Here is a 21,685-nt window from a genome sequence, read left to right as displayed (position 1 = left end):
ATTCCATCGTTCTTAAGACAGCTTAAAAAGTTTGGAGTATCTAAAGTTGGTGTGTTACATTTTTACAGAGCTGGGACTGAAAGTGTACTGACTTCCTCAATTGCGGAGTGGTTTGGCAGTTCCACTGTTCAGCAGAGAAGTCAGATCTGTAATATAGTGTGGTCTGCCTCAAAAAACTATAGGTTAAGATCTTCCCACTACTGATGACCTTTATACGTTTGCAGAGAAAAGGACTAACAATTCTCAGAGATCCGACTCATCGGGAAGGACACCTCTTAACCCCTCGACCTTCAGACAGACAATAAAAACTAGATCCAAGCGTTTCTGAACAGCACTTATTGTAGGATTGTTCATGCTCTTAATTCCTCTGGGATTTATGTATCTGTATTTTATTTCTTGTAATTGATAGGATATGTATGTATGTGTGCACCCTATTGCAGAGTATATTGCTGTGTCCTAATTTGCCTACTTATACAATGCCCTATTGTGTACTGTTTTTGTGAAGAAAAATTACACACTTTTGAGTGTGTAGCATAATATTAGGCAAGCTTTGGGACGTACTACTTTGCCATGACTGTGCCTTTAACGGACTCTCAGTCGCTTAGTTATGTGCATCCTGTCACCGTTTAAAGGTCCCGTTCTTCGTGATCCCATGTTTCAAACTTTAGTTAGTGTGTAATGTTGTTGTTAGAGTATAAATAATACCTGTAAAATGATAAAGCTCAAAGTTCAATGCCAAGCGAGATATTTTATTTAACAGAAGTCGCCTAAATCGAACGGCCCGTTTGGACTACATCCCTCTACTTCCTTCTTTAATGACGTCACTAGAACAGTTTTTTGACTAACCTCCGCCCACAGGAATGCTCCCTCAACTCTACAGAAATTCGTTTATGTACTTGCGCACTTCTTATAACTTACTGTGTTTACTCAGCTCTTACGGTGATTTTCTGAAGTAAAACTGACGCTTCATCTTTTGTGTGATGTACAATAAACTTTATTAAACTCATCAGTATATGTTTGATCATCATTCGCACCTGGTCCGAAACAGCAGACTTGTAGGCTATTAATAAAATAATGGATACATACAAGCAGATGACAAACACGTTATAATAACCGTAATTACACTACTAAACTATACCTGTTCCATCTCTATACAGCACTCTGACTCTGTAGGCATTATTGTCCGACTCGAAATGAACACCGTTACTGAGAGTTTCTGATATTATCATCATTCCGTGAGATGAAATTGTCCTGAGAGACTGAGCGCGAGCTCATGAAGCTCCGCCCCCTGTGTCGTCCAGCAGCAGCTCATTTGCATTTAAAGGGCACACACTAAAACAGCGCATTTTTCTGAGCCCCAAAAAATGACAATTTAAACATGCTGTAAAAAATGATCTGTTGGGTATTTTGAGCTCAAACTTCACATACACACTCTGGGGACAATAGAGACTTATTTTACATCTTGTGAAAAGGGGCATAATACGGGACCTTTAAACTGACCTGTCAACCATCTCGTCACAGATAAAATCCTCCACGTTCAACTGAATTTAATTTCCCTGCATTTCCGAGAGAAATACAGTAACATGTTGATCTGCCAGTCGTGGGTCTTTCATGAGGAGACTCCTTGTGTTTGCAATTTGCATAATGACGTATTTATATGATGCATAATGACCAAACGTATCTTTACAAAAGTTCACAATGCTGTCTTCGGATAACATGTGGATAACATTGAATAAATATATTTTCGTCAGGTAAGATACTGATTATTAATCACTCAAACCTCTTTATCGACACCTCTCTACTTAACCGTTGGACTCGCACATCCGCCATGTTAGTAGTTTTTTACAAACTGTGTTTGTAGTTCTAATCGAATCCTCGTCCAAAGCGCAATGGGTTGTGGGTAATATTAGATCCACAGATCTGCACTTCAGATTCTAGCCGGAAAAAGTAGATCAAAACTCATTTCAACACTATGATTTGGGACACACTAATTCTAATTTCGAATGCTATTTAGGAAGGAAAGTATGCGAATTGGGACGCAGCATATGTCACCTGTTACTCGACGGATACCAGTCAGTGGAAAACAGTGTTGAACCGGGTCATAATGAGTGAATGTGAATGTGTCTTACTCTGGTCTGATGTTGGTGCAGAAAGAATAACTGAGAAAAGTTTCTTCACTTCGGTCACATTCTCATCAATCTTGTCAATGCTGTTCCTGATGTCTTCAATCTGAAACAAAGAAACAAGGTCACTTAAGATGCACAAACCACAATGACACACATTCATGCAAAGCACATCAGAAGTATTTACACAAACAGGACTGTAAAATATACAGAAGAACGTGCCTGGCCGAAGAACTCATCCATAAAAGCAGCATTGTCCACGGCGATCTCAACATCCTCGTCATCATGATCGCATGTCTGAAACAAATATCAGGTAAAGACGTAAGGAAATGTCAGTTGTGTTTTTAATGATCTCATGCTGTCTTTATACACCCTTATATTGTTATGGCTGGCATGTAACTCACTGTCACTAATTCACTGTCTAGAAACTAAATTACAATTTAGTACAAATTTGGAAAGATATTTAAACTCTATTGATTGCATATGTAGTGGAGTAACACCTGAAAATGACCGGTAATTTCCTGGCTTGGGAATTACTGAGCCAATAACAATAACTGATAATCAAGAGCTTGTTGTGGCTGATAACCAAAATATATATGTTTGCATTTTAAACCTTTCAAATGGAGCAGGTAGCAGATAAGCAAATGTATATTCAATCAAAACCACTACCCTGACACAAAATAGAGCGTAAAACTAAAAGTTCAAAAACGTATGATCTAGACTTGGTCTAGAGTGGTCAAGTCTTAAAGTGAGCATGAAATGGAAGTTGCGATAGTGTTTTTATAGTTGCTTTTTAATGTTTTCCTTTTCTTTAGTGTGTTTCTGCATACAAACTGCTAAGTTACAAAGCTCATAGTCTCCCACAAAGCGATTTAATCTATCTAAAGGCCGAGACACACCCAGGCCCAGGCTTTAACAGAGAAACCTGATCCAGACTTGCCGAAAACGCCTCGATCGAAGTCCAGATATTACTTCCTCAAAACGTCCATGTCACAAATGTGAAATATTAGCATAATGCCCGCCCAAATGCATGTGCAAAGAAAAGCTGTTCCTAAACATTACAACAATTAAATTGAACTTATTCTCATGAACCTGGAAAGGTACAACACCGGCTATATACAAAGAAGACTACTTACTTACTACTAAGTCGTTGATCATCCACATTTTCACAATCTGACTTCGGCTCGAAATGATACAGTAAAACCAATAATATTATTAACTGTGTGTTTACAATTGCTGTAGAAGCCTTGCAAGCTGAAGCTCGCGATTATGTTAAGGGCCGTTACATTTCTGACACACTTTGGAGAGCGTCGAAGGTTTCTATTTACAACGTGTTTTTGCACATACTTGACAATGTCCAATCAAAAGTGTTTCAGTCAGAACACACTCTCCACTCGAAACACCAACATTTGCGTTCAGTGCAGAGTTGTGCACATTCGCAAATCCTCTCATTATAACAAACAAATTTTTAGACATTATGTAAATAAGAGATTCATTGTGCAGTCGGCTTCATTGATTATACCATAACTTTGTGAGATTACGATGAACTAAGACGAGTGACAGCTTTTTAGTGATTATAAAGGTAGCACTCTTTTTTTCTGGTCAAATTAACAGTGGTTTCTGAACGTAGATGCTTTAATAACAAATCCTTTCTCTGAAGCGACTCTGCTGGGATGTGTAGGTCGTGCAGGCGACAAGTAACTTGAAACTATTTCATGGTAATCTATTTAAATGTGTTTTTAAAGGGAAGTGCATCTCATTCCTTAGCCTTACCCTGGAGTTGGTTCACCCTCAATAATCGAAATAATGAACTTTTAAAACAGCTTCATATGGAGATCGACTACTTTTGACTGATAAAATTCCAGCCACTGGAAACACTGATAAGGTGAGTCGTACAAAACCTTTCTTTTTAGTAATTTAGTGTACACAAACAACGTAGTCAATGCTCAAGTTCATGTGTAGAGCCCCTGGTGATACTTCGAGCACAGTTTTATATTGCGTCGAGCCTCCTTAGTGTTTTAAAAATAGAGATTTTGATGCTATCATAGTCGTGCCCCATGCACTCCCATTCAAAAGGCATTTTGACCTAAAACGAAAATCTTGAATTTTAAAAATGCCGTTTCCACTCTAATTATGCTTTTACATGAAAGTTTGACTCAGGTAGATTAACAAAAAGGGCCTAGGTTCAATTTTGGCGACAGTTACCCTTTAAATCGATCATGTCACATGAACATCCGGTGTTACAGGCCTCTGCTGACAAGGCACAATGTAAACTGCCCTGAAACAGTTGCTTTAGCAAACTCGCGAATCTAGACTTTTATTGCATGCAAAGTCTTCCTAAATGGACAACACGGCTCTCTATACAATCCATATGAAAGTAAGTAGGGTAAATTGTGATTTTGTGCAATGTTAGCAGCAATGTTACAGCTGACTTGCACAGCACTTTATAGGGACAGAAAGGTGTGTCTTGTGATGTTTTATGAGGAGCATGTGGAGACTAGTACTGTTTTCTATTTTAATAATGGCTTTACTGTCAAATGACGCAATTAAACAAATTAACACCGTCATAGAACAGCGCTTCGTGCATGATAACATTATAACTCAAATGTCAAAAGACACAAGGGTTAAAGTCTGAGTGAAATCACACCTTCTTTATGACACTACTCAAGGATTTCTCAACAGTCATCAAGCTTGTGGCTCCGTCACTTCACCACAGAGAAGCCCAACACACACTAACACACACACACACACACACACACACACACACACACACACATATCTTTGTATCTCTGTGAAACCCTATATGAAGCTCAAACACTCATTCAAGATTTCTAAGGAATCAAATGACACATTTAACTTTACAAAAATCGTAGCACAGTAACCACGGTAACTACCAAAATATAAGTAGTTATATTTGCTTCAGTAAAATTGTCATTAATATACAAAGTTTTGCTGCATACTTTGTCATTTGATATAATGTTTTAAAAACATACATACACTACTGGTCAAACATTTGGGTAAAAGACATTTATAATGTTATAAGTGTTTTCTATTTCAAATAAATGCTGTTATTTTGATCTTTCTGTTCATCAAAGAATCCCAAAGAAATACAACACGGTTTTCACAAAAATATTAAGCAGCACAACTGTTTTCAACATTGATAATTATAATATTCTGAAGGATCATGTGACTGAAGACTGGAGTAATGATGCTGAAAATTCAGCTTTGATTAAGGGAATAAATTACATTTTAAAATATATTAAAATAGAAAACAGTTATTTTAATGTGTAATAATATTTCACAGTATTACTGTTATTTACAATATATTTGATCAAATAAATGCAGTGCTGGTGTAGGTGGATAATATCAAGTTACCACAGTATTGCAGTAAAAACTAGATTTTCTGAAGAATACACATATTGATATGCTAAATGCTAGATTTTTTATTTTTTATTTATTTGTATCATTCGATAATGGATATTTAATTGTACTTGCTCATTTTCCTTATAACATCATTTAACGCTCACTTAAAGGTAATCTTTAAAAATGCTAATAATTTAATAACACTGATATCATTTTGAAAAAATCCCAATGAATAATATTTTTGTACATTATAATTGTCAGGCTATAGGTGAGGTATTTATTTAACACACTAAAATAACTCAAAAACACAAGAATCAGCAGAAGATTAAACTCGGGGCTTAAATACACAGAGAGAGTAATCAACTGAACATAAACAGGTGTGTGGAACTAATTAACAACCAAGGAAACTAACTGGAACATAGTCAGGAAAAAAAAAACAGAACAGTAAACAGTGAAACCAAAACTGAACATACACATTACAATAATGTTGTGTTTATAATGCTATAATGTTATACTGAATATTATAATGTTGTAATGAGTAAATTCACATCTATAAAATTTCACAAATTACTGAGTTTAGTTTTTAGAGTTAGAATCTTAATTTTAATATTGGCCATAACAGTGTTGGAGAAAGTTACTTTTAAAAGTAATGCATTACAATATTGCGTTACTCCCTTTAAAAGTAACCAGGGCTTGACATTAACTCTTTTGCTCACCAGCCACTGTGGCTAGTGGTTTTCCAAAGTTACTAGCCACTCAGCATTTTCACTAGCAACAATTTTGACATCAATACCATGGGGAAAAACCGCCATATAGATATTTTTTATATTATCTTATAATTTGGCAGCAGGGATATTAGGCTGCTGTCACTTTAAGACCCAACGCACTGATCCATTATATTGTTACACATGCGTTTTCTTTCTCAAAAATGTTTGCGCAAAGATATTTGTGTTCTCTTGAACAACTTCCTGTTTAATGTCCCACTGGCAGCGTTTCAGACAGCTCAGTACGTTAACAATGGAGCAGTTTATAGAGTTTCCCGGATCAATAACTCGTGAGCTAAACGTTGTTAAAACACAAATGATACCTATAACGAGCTATGACCCAATTTTCCTCAAAACGAGCTTTTTGAATTGAATCATTCATGCTGATGACACGAACATTGCAGAATGACTAACGAAGTTTAATACTTAGGGTTAGATGATTGTTAGACTGATCCTTAATCATTAGATCAACATTTCTTTCTTTCTTCAAACATCACTGATATGTGTATTAATGATGGTATGGTGGAAAATATGTTTACAATAGTACATTTTTATAAGAGACCATCAGCCAACACTCTAAAAAATAATTCTGTGGATTAGTAAATAATTAACTTTATTAACTTAATAAAATCTCTGAATATCATTTACTTGATTGTTTGAGTTGAACATACCAAAATATTTGAAAATTTTCTTTTGTTTTTTCTTTTGTCTAAAATTTAGTTATATTTAAGGAATTAAAGAATTTAGTATTTGACTAACTTTGCTCTTTGATACCAATCTTTCATTTGAAAGTCACGTGTCTAGTATCTGTAAAACTGCATTTTTCCATCTTAAAAATATATCTAAATTACGCCATATGCTCTCATTGACAAATGCGGAACAATTAGTTCATGCGTTCATGACCTCAAGGTTAGATTATTGTAATGCTCTACTGGGTGGTTGCCCTGCAAGCTTAATAAACAAACTACAGCTAGTTCAAAACGCAGCAGCTCGAGTTCTTACCAGAACCAGGAAGTATGACCATATTAGCCCGGTTCTGTCAAAACTGCATTGGCTCCCTATTAAACATCGCATCAGTTTTAAAATATTGCTGATTACTTACAAAGCACTAAATGGTTTAGCTCCGCAGTACTTGAGCGAGCTCTTAACGCATTATAGTCCTTCACGTCTATTACGATCTCAAAATTCCGGCCAGTTGATAATACCTAGAATATCAAAATCGACTGCTGGCGGTAGATCCTTTTCCTATTTAGCACCAAAACTCTGGAACAGTCTTCCTAACATTGTCCAGGAAGCAGACACACTCTGTCAGTTCAAAGCTATACTAAAAATACATCTCTTTGACCTAGCTTTCACATAATACATTATAGACTTCTATAATTCAATGTTAGGCTGCATAGATTAGGTCAGCTGGAACCGGGAACACTTCCCATAAATCCTGATGTACTCGTTACATCATAAGAAGAATGGCATCTACGCTAATTTTAGTGTAGTCTGCCGGACCCAGGCCGTACCCAGATCTGATGAAGGACCTTCGCCTGCACCCGATGACAACGCAGTGCTCAACTCGCAACTCAATTTGCGTATCTACCCCGAATTGATAAAATAAAATAAAATTCTATATCAGAAACGCCAGAACTTTGTTTAGGCTTGGTTTGTAGGGAATTCCAAACCTGCGCACATATATTCAAACGCACATAACTATAGAACCCGTTCTTAATGCGCATGTGACCGCCATCAGCGTTTCTCACAGGTTCGCGTTTAAAGTCTGTGTAGAGAGAATGGTGTCGTCTTAGCGGCCCCTAATTTAATAACAAATGATCGTTGCGACGGAAGCGAATCAATCAAAACTAACTTTAGCTGGAAAATAACTTTATTGAAGAACCACTATAAAGCCAAAACAATCTCTATTACCTTAAATTATACGTTTATCTCTGTAAAGCTGCTTTGAAACAATTTACATTGTTAAAAGCGCTATATAAATAAAGATGACTTGACTTGACTAACCAATTATTTATTTATAGTAGGCTACACTTATTAATATATTTAACACACTCTTAAGAAATTGAGCAAGTTTACTCAATTAAAACAATGCACCCCTCCCCCATCCTCCGACGTGACGACAACTCAACGGTTGAGTAAGCGCGGGCTGTTTGAATTCTCTCCAGTCCAGAACAAACAGTTCTCTCTTCTCTTCTCATCGGCGCGGAATTGGTGCATTTCCCCTGTGAAATTCAGGTGTGTGTACGTTTTATTTTATCTATAAAATCATTACTGTGCTTTAATTCATTTTATTTAATTCAAAACAACATACTGGGACCGGAGGCAATGTGAGTCACCTAAACGAGTGTTGCGTCTGTCTTTTCGCGTGACTGAAATGTCTGATGCCTTGCATAAAACACACGACTTTATTCCTAAAGATAATAAATAGAATTATTTTGGATGATAAAATATTCTCAGAACTGTGCACTGTTTGTTTATTGGCAGGTTATCCAATAGAGCAGCATCTTTCAGCTATGAGTGAAACGCTAGATAGCGGACTAAAGTTCATCCGCAGAGCGCGAGTCCACCTCCGGCACGAGAACCAGCGCTGATCCGGTGGAAATGGGATAACAGACCCAGTTGATTACACTTGAATTACTTTTAAAAAAAAATGTTTTTACTTCTAATATGTTTGTTATATGAGTTCAAATGTAGGAAATGTTGTATATATGTTAAAACAGTATAAAACATGCTGTAGGCTACTCATCGACAATAAAGGCCAATGTCATGTATAACCATAGACAGTAAAAGAAATGGACACAGCGACCCCATAGACTTCAACAGAGAAAAGTGAAGTCAATTAGAAGCACTCACTTCCTGATGGCTGACCGTACTGGGCAGACTCAAACTGAGCTTGACGACGTAGATGTGACGTGAGCAACCCGTCTGTCTTCTAGTAGCTGTGCCAAGAGAAATCTGAATCATTCCCTTCCGAAACTTGCAGAGACGGAGAGTGTGAGTAGGAGGTGTCCATAAGCTTGGAGCAGGAGAAACTTTTGCTAAGTATTCTGATTAATTATTTTGTCATTTTGCGTCCACGTCCCCCCGATTGCCCGCGAGCTTCTCCTCCTGTCTATACAGTAATTTCTCTACTGTGCGACAGAGAGTCGCGTGGTTATGACGCAGTCGTTAGCCTATTTTTACAAAAAACGGCTTCTACGGGGCCATAACGTAAGATACAAGGTGATGGAGCCTTTTATACATTTTTGTGTTTCTTTAGAAATAAATAATGGACAAATGGAGTCTTTAAACGCCTCAGATGTAAAGTTATTCGCTGTCAAAGTGACGCCAAAATGAATGGGAGTCAATGGAATGCTAACAGCAGGTGATGGTCTGCTAATCAATGGCACCGGCCGGGAAAGCTTCAGTTTCCGGCTGATGGATTACCCCCTTGTGTATAACGTTACCTGTGGTTGTGTGGAGTATTTTACAAAGGTTTACAGGAAATTAAAAGTTAATATTACTCATACTATAAAAGTTACTATTACTCATAAATAAAAACAGTTAATATTACTCAGAAATATTGTTTTTTTTTTATGTTTTCCTCAATTATTTAAACTCAATTTTATTTGTTAATGTACCAAATGCAGTTACTCAGATCTACTTAATTTTTTTACCTACATTTACTCAGTTCATATGGTATATGTAATTGATTTTACAGCGGTAAAATTTTATCAATATTTTTACGTGTAAAAACGCTTCACCAAAAAACTGAGTAAATCATAGTAAAAGTTTTTAGAGTGAAGGGTTTATGGAAGCAAATAAGAGACAGAACTCTGAAATTTAACAGCCACTGAATACTTAGTTTTGAAATATTTTATATTGAAAAACATTTATCTGAATTTATTTGCTCTGAATTCACCCCTTTGAAATTATTTTACTTTGGAAACCATGTATCTGAATTTATTTGTTTCGAATTTACCTCTCAAAACCTGAATTTCAATGAATATTTTTCAATGTTCACAAATACAGATTTTAAAAAAAAAATCAACTTATAGAATTTCAGATAAAATAGATTCATGTTGATCAAATTTGATTGCTCAAATTCAGATCTCAAATTTCAAGTTAATATTTTTCAAAGAAAACATCAGTCTAATTCGACTGCTCAAATTCAGATAAAAAAAATTCAAGTTAAATATTCGCATGGTAACATCCGGGCTACCCAGGATAGGAAAAACAGTTGAGCGCCTATCAGAGCACGACGATCATGTGCGCAGCGCAAGGTATACAGTAGGTGGCGGTAATACTCCGAGTGAACGGCCATGAAGCGGAAAGAAGAAGTAGAAGAAGAAGAAGAAGAGAAGAAGAGCACGACCAGCGATCATGAACCAGTCTATGCCATGAACACATGACGAGCTCTCTGTCGTGATCCAAGAAGTCGATCGGCACGGAGGATGTTAAACCTGTAAAGATGACTTCCAGGGAAAACGAAGGCGCCCCGGTAAGTTTGCCGTTTATGTACAATCGGACTCGGGCTCGACAGAACAGAAGTATGTAACTTGTTGCTAATTATGTTTGGAACACATAGCTATGGTTTGTGTGACTCGTCTCTCTATGTAGGTAACGTTAGCTGCTAAGTCAGATAGGCAACGGTACATGTATTCGTATTGAACCCGGGCGTCACGGTTCGGTGCATGAATTTACACGGAGAATACACGGTATAAAAGTAAATAAAACTCGCGTGCAAATTAATTAATGTAGTGCGGAACTACTGTTAGATACGCGGGTTCTTTAGGGACGCCTAAGCTGTAGCCTGCCTTATCTCTGAAGCTCCGTGGCTATAATGAACAGGCTGCGATGTCAAGATTGCAATGCTTGTGTGTGTGTGTGTGTGTGTGTGTGTGTGTGTGTGTGTGTGAGTGAGTGAGTGAGAGAAAGAGGGAGAGGCGCGGGCGCGATCATCGAACGTGTGTGTGTGTGTGTGTGTGTGTGTACCGTTGCCTATAGCTGACTTACCTACATAGAGACACGAGTCACACAAACCATAGCTATGTGTTCCAAACATAATTAGCAACAACATATGTTCTGTCGAGCCCGAGTCCGATTGTACATAAACGGCAAACTTACTTTTTCCCCGGCCTTCGTTTTCCCTGGAAGTCATCTTTACAGGTTTAACATCCTCCGTGCCGATCGACTTCTTGGATCACGACAGAGAGCTCGTCATGTGTTCATGGCATAGACTGGTGCTGCGTTCACTTCGTGAAGTGGACGAGGGAAGTTTATATGGACCAGATATGGACAGACCCTCGTTCCCTCGATTTTGACCGAGGGAGCGAGTCTACTTCATATGTACACTTCAGGCACCTGTCCCACAATCACGTCACCACAGATCTCGTCTAATCACCACCACAACAGACAACTCTATGATATATTAATTATATATTTTATTTATTTAAAACAACCCACACACATATAAACATTTGGATGCTGCATTAAACAAATTCTTAAAGGAAACATTTTTTAAATAATAAATCAACTCTATAGCTGATTCCAAGTGATCAAGGGCTTGGGACGTTCCAGTTCAGCCCATTGCAGTTTCTGCCAGTAGTGGGCACTCGTGCAACGTAAGCAATGACGTACATCCGAGTGAACGAGACGGAGGGAAGTTAGCGAGTGAAGGGCATGACAATTTGACTGGAACTAGAGCCCGTCTACGGATATTATTATATTATATTCCTATTAGACATTCTCTGCTGGAACGCAGCATGGTTCATGGTCGCTGGTCGTGCTCTTCTTCTTCTTCTACTTCTTCTTTCCGCTTCATGGCCGTTCACTCGGAGTATTACCGCCACCTACTGTATACCTTGCGCTGCGCACATGATCGTCGTGCTCTGATAGGCGCTCAACTGTTTTTCCTATCCTGGGTAGCCCGGATGTTACCATGCGAATATTTAACTTGAATTTTTTGATCTGAATTTGAGCAGTCGAATTAGACTGATGTTTTCTTTGAAAAATATTAACTTGAAATTTGAGATCTGAATTTGAGCAATCAAATTTGATCAACTTGAATCTATTTTATCTGAAATTCTATAAGTTGATTTTTTTTTTTTTAAATCTGTATTTGTGAACATTGAAAAATATTCATTGAAATTCAGGTTTTGAGAGGTAAATTCGAAACAAATAAATTCAGATACATGGTTTCCAAAGTAAAATAATTTCAAAGGGGTGAATTCAGAGCAAATAAATTCAGATAAATGTTTTTCAATATAAAATATTTCAAAACTAAGTATTCAGTGGCTGTTAAATTTCAGAGTTCTGTCTCTTATTTGCTTCCATAAGGGTTAACAAAAAGGCAGTATTATGAAAACAAGCACTTGTACTTGTTGTACTAGAGAATTTCAGAGACAAACTTTTCCTGTTACAAAATGTAATATTACCTATCCTGCTGACAAAGACATCTGCTCTTTTTTCAAGTTTACTTGTAGTATAAACAATGTGTTGCCAACCCAACGGGTTTTTGTGAAGGTCAAAGATACACTCACACACACGAATGCAGTGTGCTGGAAAAGCTTTGAACTGAGGCAGAGAGATAAGCCTACAAGACACTTCCTGCAGAGGGAAGAGAGAGAGAGAGAGAGAGAGAGAGAGAGAGAGAGAGAGAGAGAGAGAGAGAGAGAGAGAGAGAGAGAGAGAGAGAGGGAGAGAGGGAGAGGGAGAGGGAGAGGGAGAGAGAGAGAGAGAGAGGGAGAGGGAGAGAGAGAGAGAGAGAGAGAGAGAGGGAGAGGGAGAGGGAGAGGGGGAGAGAGAGAGAGAGAGAGAGAGAGAGAGAGAGTGTGTGTGTAAGTGTGTGTGTTAGTGTGCCTTAAAGCAACACTAAGGAACTTTTCCCCCCTACAGGTTGGAAGCAGAATTGTCCGTAACCGCTGTCGTAAATAATTTCTACCGTCGCACGCACACCAGCGGCGGTTTCTTCATTAGGGCGATCGGGCGACGCACCACTAAAGTGTGAAAGGGACTTTTTCAATCACTATCTCATTCAACCACAGAGTTACGCTAGCAGTCACTCACTGTTGTTCTGCCTCTGGATATAGTCCAATCAGCGCCGAGTCACGTTCTGTGGAGTACCGCCTCTTTTTGGGCGATTTCGCTCTGGCTGAGAATCGCCCAGAGTCTTCCCATAGACTTACATTCAAAGATTTTTTTTTTCGAACTGCAGGCACTGCAATGCATTCTCTATGGGTTCCGGGAGGGCTCGCACTAACGTGCTTTCGTCATCATACGTAACCTTAACTTGTGCAGCGATTGGTGGAAACAAATGTACCTCTAATAGTATTTAGCCATAAGCTGAAGTGACATCCAATAATTTCCTCAGTGCATAACTTACATTTCACGGACATATTCTCCATCTGTAAATGTTAGAAAGTCCAGTTTGCTGTCATGAGTGGGCGAGCTTTCTGCAAGCTATACTTCCGTGAACGAGCGCCCCCGCGTGCATGCGCGCCGAACAGACGGAGCGCAATAGAATAGGAGCGCAATTATTCTGACTAAAATATACATTAGCACTAAATTATAAATATATTTAGCTAAAACATTTGTTGTTGAATATTTGTTGTTGTTGGTGAACATAATTGTGCTAGAGAATTTCAAACCTACATGTGTATTTTTATATTAGCTTTTTTTTTTTTTTTTGGTTTAGTAAATTTAACTACTTTAAAAAGCATTATTTTGTTTTTAGATTGTAATGTTGCAATGTTAGAATGTAATGTGATTTGACCCCTTTTTGGATAGACTGCAGATAGACAGCAACACTATGTTTGTTTTTATAACCTTCAATAAGAACATTGTTTGTAGGACAATATCGATCAGGATATATATATATTTTTTTAATTAAATACAGGTTTTTTTTTATTCAAATAGAGAAATAATAATTAAATACTCAGATTATACCATACATCGCCATTTAGCCCAAAAATTCAGATTTATTTGGCAATTGGCTACCCTACCGGCTGAAGTTTTAGCTAAACTTTAGGCTAATGATAGCTACATTATTATCACTGTTAAATTGTTATTTAACAATAAGCCTACATTCAGTCCTGAATTAAAAATTCAGTTTGTTGTGCCCCCCCAAATTTTTTTAGCACCAGCCGCCACTGACGCACACACACTGTTTATCCAGCACCGGCTTTGAATGAACGATGTCCACAGACAAGGTAGAGTATGTTGCATGATTTCATGAAAGTATGATTGCGACATCAGAAACGAAGAAAAACTAAATAATGACTATTGTAACACTTGCCGTAAAGCAAGTCAAATTTGTAGTTTCTTATGTCACATTTGAACTACAGAAACGCGACCCGATCTGGCAAACTTGCATAGTGCGGTTATAGCAGATATAGGCCCGCAAAGCGAATCCACAAGTGCCTTTCACCCTGTTACGACTTGATGAACCACTGAAACGATTTTGGAAACATTATTTTAAGGTAAAAAATGTTACTTAGTGTTGCTTTAAAGAATAGTGAGTTAATGGTGTACCCTAAGAGTAAAGTGTTTTTCACTCATCACCCTGCTAACACTTACAGAAGAAGGCCGATTGGAGTCCGAGGTCACACTAACACAATGTTCCCGCTCAGCTGTTTAATGTCCCAGAGTTCCTTTTGTGCTCCAAGAACACCAGTGTGTATGTGTGTGTGTGTACACTTAGCCTTTAATACTCTTACATGCACACAAAGAAGAAAATAGTTCAGCCACACCAAGTTAAACATTACAGAGAAACACAGATAGAAAAAATTGGTTTAGAGGTTAGAATGATAAATATTTTTTTCTCAACAGGATTTCCTTTAGCACAGAGGGTTACACGCAGATGAGTCCCAAGAAACTGTTTGCTAAGATAAGCTTCATTAATACTACAGCTCAGACCTAGGGTTAAAGATTTAAACAGACCCCTAACCCTAAGAATTAAAGTTAAAGGGATAGTTCACCCAAATATAAAAATTCTGCATTCACTCTCCCTCATGTCGTACCCAAGACCCATAAGACATTCTTCCATTGTCGGAACAATCTTTTAGATGAAATCTGAGAGCTTTTTGTCCCTCCATTGACAGCTACGCAACTACCACTTTGATGCTTGAAAAAGTTCAAGAGATTGTAAAACTATATGAATTGAGCGGTTTAGTCCAAATTTTCTGAAAAGACTTGATCATTTTATTTGATTAACAGATTTAATTTAAGGCTTTTATTCACATTAAACAAGCTCAAGCTCGAACCTGATTGAAGAATGAACCTCACTGGTTCTTAAGGAAGCTCAAACGTGCTGCGTAACACGAGAATGAACCTTTATTGGTTCTCGCACGTCAAGTGAACATGCTTGAGGTTATAAATGTTAATATGTGAATAAAAGCCTAAATTCAATCTGTTCATCATGATCACGTCTCTTTAGAAAATTTTAACTAAACCGCTCACTTCATATGGATTATTTTTACGATCTCTTTAAGAACTTTTTGAAGCGTCAAAGTGTCAGTTACGTAGCTGTCAATGGAGGGATGAAAAACTCCCAAAACCTCATTAAAAAGATCTTCATTTGTGTTCCAAAGATGAACGAAAGTCTTACGGAAACAACATGAGGGTGAGTAATTAATGACAGAATTTTAGTTTTTGGGTGAACTATCCCCTCTAATATTAATATCTCAGTTTAGTATTATTGCTATTTAGTGGTATTTGCATATTTATTGCAGGCAGATTGTATGTTTTATAATATACAAGGCCTATTATTTGTATTACAATTTTTTTTTTTTTTTTTTGTATTAGCTAATTTTGGAATTTTTGTTTCATTTTTCTAGTTTTAGTTTTAATTTCACTTAACGAAAAAGTTATTTAATTTTCTTTAGTAATTATAACACTGATCAGAATATCGACTAAATCATGGGCACTTTTGACTTGGACTAGTAAGTAACCCTGCCATAACCCCCTAGCAACCCCATAGCAACCATCCAAAACACCTTAGATACAGCATAGCAACATGCTTAAAGCACTTAGAACACTCTAGCAACCATTAGCAACACACTGGCAACCAACCATCTCAGCATTTTGTCAGAGTTTTGCAATGAGAAATCAGAAAGTGTAAAAAAAAAATCTTAGATATTATTATATAATTTTACCTTAAAGAAAATAAACCAGTAACAGCAGAGTACAAAAAAACTGAGCAAGTGAGATTGCCTGTATGCAAACCAGCACGGAAACAAAACTATGACTAATGTAAATAAGGTTCGGCCATAAGCACACACGCACACAAGTTCCTCTTGCCAGCCAGGCTGCTTCAGGTACCAGAGTCAACAAAACAAATATTTGACTGAGGCAGAGTTGCCAGAGAAACAAATCCTCACCTCTGACCCTGCCCATAGGATCTGACATCCCAACAAACTCAGTCCTCAATAACCCCCGCCAACAGTACTCTGACATACCATATTCATGGATCACAGAATTTAGTGCATTCTTCAATTAGCCTAAAAAACCCATTATACCTCCATGATAATACTGGGCCATGAAACATGATCAAAAAAATAATACATTTCCATTAAGACAGTGCCATGGGACATGTCTTAAAATATAGTACGTCTTAGAGCTGCATGATTCTGGATAAATTGAGAATCACAATTTTTTTGTTTAAAGAAACACTCCGTTTTTGTCTCAGTGCATGCATTGTTTTAGTTTGGCAGCGCCGCCGATAGCTTAGCTTAGCATAGCATAATGAATGGAATCCTTTGTTGCCAGCTAGCATGTCATGAGTAAAAGTGCTAAAAAATAAAAAATTTAAAAAACAAATTATTCACAACCTGCATATGCCTGCGTATTGACAACGAGTACAAATAGCAATGCAGATTAAGACTAGGTAATTTCCTAGGCAGATATTGACTTGGGACTATATTGGGGTGAAGCACAGGCGTATGGTTCTGGATCTTGATTTTGTGAGAGACGAGGAGGGTGACTTCTCAGACAATCAAGATCCAGAACCATACCTCTATGAACCAGAGTTTTCAGAAGAGGAGCTGCATGCTTTGGAAATAGAACGACAGGAGGAGGAGGTTGCGATCGCTCAACAGCCTGAGGACGTGAGGATGAGAGCCAACAAGAACTGGTGGTATCACTTTTACTCATGACATGCTAGCTGGCAACAAAGGATTCCATTCATTATGCTAAGCTAAGCTAGCGGTGGCGCATCCAAACTAAAACAAGCATGCACTGAGACAAAAATGCATTTGCCCACCTATCGAAATGTAGGAAAAGACATAATGAATAAGCCCTATTTCAAAAAACGGTGGAGTGTTCCTTTAAAATGGAAATCATGATTCGCCCACAATTCTGAATAGACAACTAAACAAAACAGTCTATTTAAAAAAAAAAAAGTGAATTAAAAAAATATTTTAATGAATGATTTAATGACTCAATCATAAATACTTCACCTGCTTCATTACTAGATTCATCTTTTTTTTCTTTCTCTTAAATGAACGATTCAATGACTAAACATTTTTATCAGTCACTTGTTGCCATCTACTGGTGTAACGATGTAATTGATACAATCTTTATTCGAAGAGTCAAGTTACTTTCAAAAGGTGATTTACTCTATTTCGATCACTTCTGTAGACATCAGTGCTTATATCCAAACTATAGCTAAACTTTTATCCCAGTACTTATGTGATAACATGAATTATTCTAAAACAGAAATAATGATACTGTGTAGTTGAAAAGACTTTTCGTGAAGCCATTTCACACCCATGATAACTGCTCTCTCTGGGTCAGCGGCAGCGCAAACACAGATCTGAATCTTTGCTGTGATCGTACTTGTCAAAGATTTAGTAGACATAGACGAATCATTGACATTTAGGAATGAGATTGGGTTGGTGTTTGAATCGGGATCACAACCTTTTTACGATTGATCATGCAGAAACCAATAGTATCCAAAAACAAGGTACATATCAAAAAGCATAACCTTAATCTGTCCTCAAGGTGTGAATGAGGAATTGTCCGTAAATTTTGTTTTGAACAATATTTTTGTGGCTTGATATAAACTGGTTCATGAAAATCACAAACAATGATGATATTGCAAAATGCCTTATTTAGGATGAGAATGTAAGGTAATGGATTGTAAATATGCACTTGAACATATAACAAATTTATACGAATTACCTCCTTTAAATTAATGTAACATTTATTGCATGTTTATATTAGTAGGATTCTGGGATTTTAATGGCACTGGATGGATGGATTTAATGGATGCTTGGATTTGTATGGCACTGATGAAGGGTTGAACACGAAAACATTTTGCACTAAGCACTTCGTTGCATTCTTTTACTTTTTTGGTGGCTTCGATGGAATAAATTTTATGTTTTGTGTGCAGATCATTTTTCTCTTCTTTCTTTCAGGGCTCGACAATAAGGACTGCCCGATGGCCCGGGACCAGCATGGAAGACGCTCGGGACAGTTGATGAAATTGTCACGTGCCCTATCATCACGAAGAAAACCTTGCAAGCTGTTTTGTGTGCACACACGCAGAGAGCCGAGTCTTCTGAGTACTGAATAGAGTTCTCTTTCGTGTCTTCTTGCATTGGATTAAAAAATACAAACAACAAAAGCATGTTAAAATGCCCATCTTGGCAAGTATTAACATAAATAACTGTTGGTTATGTCTTAAGTGAATGTAAACGGATGAGAAGGAAAACGCACGAGTCAGAGCCATTGTTTTTCAACGGCTTTGGCATATGTGTAACAGTATATTGGATCTGTGCATTTGGTCTTAAAGTGACAGCAGCCAAATATTCCTGCTGCCGAAAATCAAGTTTTTAATGTTGTTTATACTGTATGTCTATGTGGTGTTTTAATATGCTTCAAACCATGTGCACATTCATAAGTCTGAGTATTTTCTCCTAAAAACTGCAGTGAACCAAAGACAGTCTTAAAAATACGGTTTGAAATCGATGGTGTTTCTTACGTCACAAACTACCTTATAACCAATCACATCATGTGCTGCCGTGCCGGGCTTTAGCATATCATTAACTGATGCAAAGCAGGGGAGTCTCAAGAGAAGCCAGGTTAGGCCTGTATGTTTCTGTTGATATGAAAAATTAGGTACATTTAGCCAACGTTGTAAAGAGTGATACCATTGTGCAGCGTTTACTAACTTGAGTAAAGCTGACTGAGTGGATCTCTGAGCTGGCGTGAGTGAGTGGAGGCGGGGCTAATTAGCATATTTATGGTTCCATGTATATTTAATAAAGCAAGGGTCTAGAGTAACATTCAAGCTATTTTAAGGCATGAATTAAAAAAAATTCACAGGAACAAACATATAAATATGCCATTTTTGGTGATCTAAGATGAGTTTTAAGGAATACAATTATTGACTACAGGGAGACTTTAAACAAACAACAATGAAAATCACTCAATGCTCTTGAATAAATTACTTTTGATGCTTTAACTAGGATTAATCCATATTCATACAGTGAAGATGCAGTGTTTACATTTGATTATTAAATTTCTGTGCCTGAATACTATTAGACTTACCTGGAAATACTTCAGAAATAAAACACTGTTTATTTCATTTGTATCTTTGTTCTGTTGTGTTTAATTAAGCTGTTGTCTCGCTTAAGTTTCGCTTGTCCTCAATAATGTAACTTTGAACTTTAAATTAGTTAGGCTAGTATTTACTGTGGTATGGAAATTGTAATCAATCAAGAATTGTGAAATCCTCAAAAAATCCTTGTCATTGAGCCCTGTCAATGCATTTGGATCGACACACCTAGATTTATAAACTAGTTTATTTACATTTTTGTATATTTTGGTGATTGGCGCAACACTGTTTATCACATTGCTGGTACATACATAAAACATGGTAGTACTGGGTAATATGTCTGAAAAACATGGTACATGTAATAAAATGGTAGTAGGCCTCCAATTATTCGTTTATTTAAACACATTGCATATGTCCAAAAAACATATTATCAAGGTACACGTACAAAAAAAACACTTTTTAGTTAGTGTGGCTACAGAATGGAAGGCAAATCGGTCTATTTTTTTTTAAGTATTTGAAGATCAGCATCATCTCTCCCAACCCATCCCCCATCTTCCCAGAGGCCCGTGACCTCCTCCATGAGTCAGGTGACCACATCAGCTGTCCAACACTGTCTTCACTATATCTAATATGACTTTTGCTGCCTTTGGTGAGCACTTGTTGGAAAATTCATTCACACACTCTATTATTATAGACGCCTTTAACTTCTGTATTATTCCTCTTTGGTGTAACAGTACAAAAGTTACTAATGTCCCTTATTGATACTGTGTTCATCTTCTAACAGTCCTACTGAATCTGACATGGAGGTTTAAGACAAACTCCATTACGTAATGTCATTCCTATACACTTGTAGAGCAGTTGAATACAAGAGTTAACTTCACAATCTCATGAAGAAATATAAGCACACGCTTACCGCTTTTAGTTGATCCAGTCGGTCCTTCATCTTTCAATATGTTGTTTAACACTATCTAAACAATAAAATAAATAAAAAATAAATAGGTCAAAGTCAAATTAGACAGAAGAGAGAGCTGTAACAGTGCTTAGCGGATCGTGAAGTCTGAATGTTTCTTCCTGAACTCCGCGTATTCCTGCTCCTCTCTTGTTATTCCACCAAAGGTCCATGCAATATGGCTGCTCTTCTCCAAACCAGTAGTTTTTTTCCCCTCTAAATCTATCCGCTCAGAGGATTAAAACAACAGTTGTGTTCAGTCTGCTTAATCTGTCTTCCTCCCTCTCCCTCTCTTTTCTCGTTATAATCGTTCTGAGAGAGTTGTCGACTCACGCATGCTCTCTGTGTGTCTCACCTACATCACTGGCCACAGTCACGCCCTGCATGCGCGCTCCTGCGGCCACCTGTGTGTGTGTGTGTGTGTGTGTGTGTGTGTGTGCTCAAAAACAAGTACTATCTTCAAGTCCTAATAAATATTCAATTGGTTGATAACTATTCATTTGATGCTAAAAACTAAGATCAAGTATGTGTTGTTGTAATCGATCTTGTTTTACTATGGCATGCATATTTTTGTGTCCAAGTACATTATTTCCTTTTTTAAATAATTTGGTAAATTCATGACATATTAATGTATTCTATAAAACCTATTTAGTTTGAATTAATTTTAGTAGGCCAAATATTGTTTTGTTTTCTTAAACCCCCATGTCATGTGGTGCAACTGTCCGAACAAATGAACAGACTAAGAAAATTATTTAAAAGGTGTCTTAATACTAAAAATTTGGCACCTATGGCATCATTTTAGGTTTACAACCTTTCATGTAAACACATTTTATAGATATCAGTAGTTTTAAAGCTGTTGAGATAATTGAAAAACTTTTGTCCTGCAATTTGTATGTTTTCAAATGTCAGGGTGGCACAATGGCAAACATTGCTCTTTTATTATGAA

General features: G+C 37.2%; 1 protein-coding gene across 4 annotated transcripts in view; it reads right to left on the bottom strand.

Annotated features, from left to right (window-relative positions):
* stx3b (syntaxin 3b) overlaps positions 1 to 21,173 on the bottom strand; it is a 31,834-nt gene extending 10,661 nt beyond the window's left edge. The window contains exons 1-3 of one of the 4 annotated variants that reach the window (XR_014031355.1): positions 20,704 to 21,153; positions 2,346 to 2,420; positions 2,130 to 2,229 (exon numbers count right to left, since the gene is read on the bottom strand). Coding sequence is in view for 2 of the 4 variants with exons in the window: in XM_081382630.1 (XP_081238756.1) it covers positions 2,130 to 2,229; positions 2,346 to 2,420; positions 20,704 to 20,733 (205 nt within the window). In the remaining 2 variants the exon portion in view is untranslated. Of the gene's footprint in view, positions 1 to 2,129; positions 2,230 to 2,345; positions 2,421 to 20,703 lie in introns of all 4 variants that reach the window. The other 3 variants (XR_014031356.1, XM_081382630.1, XM_081382631.1) reach the window with 3 other exon arrangements.
* Between the last annotated feature and the right edge of the window lie 512 nt (positions 21,174 to 21,685).

This window comes from Scardinius erythrophthalmus (genome assembly GCF_964197995.2).
Source record: "Scardinius erythrophthalmus genome assembly, chromosome: 13".
Classification (NCBI taxonomy): domain Eukaryota; kingdom Metazoa; phylum Chordata; class Actinopteri; order Cypriniformes; family Leuciscidae; genus Scardinius; species Scardinius erythrophthalmus.
This window is presented reverse-complemented; position numbering and strand designations above follow the sequence as displayed.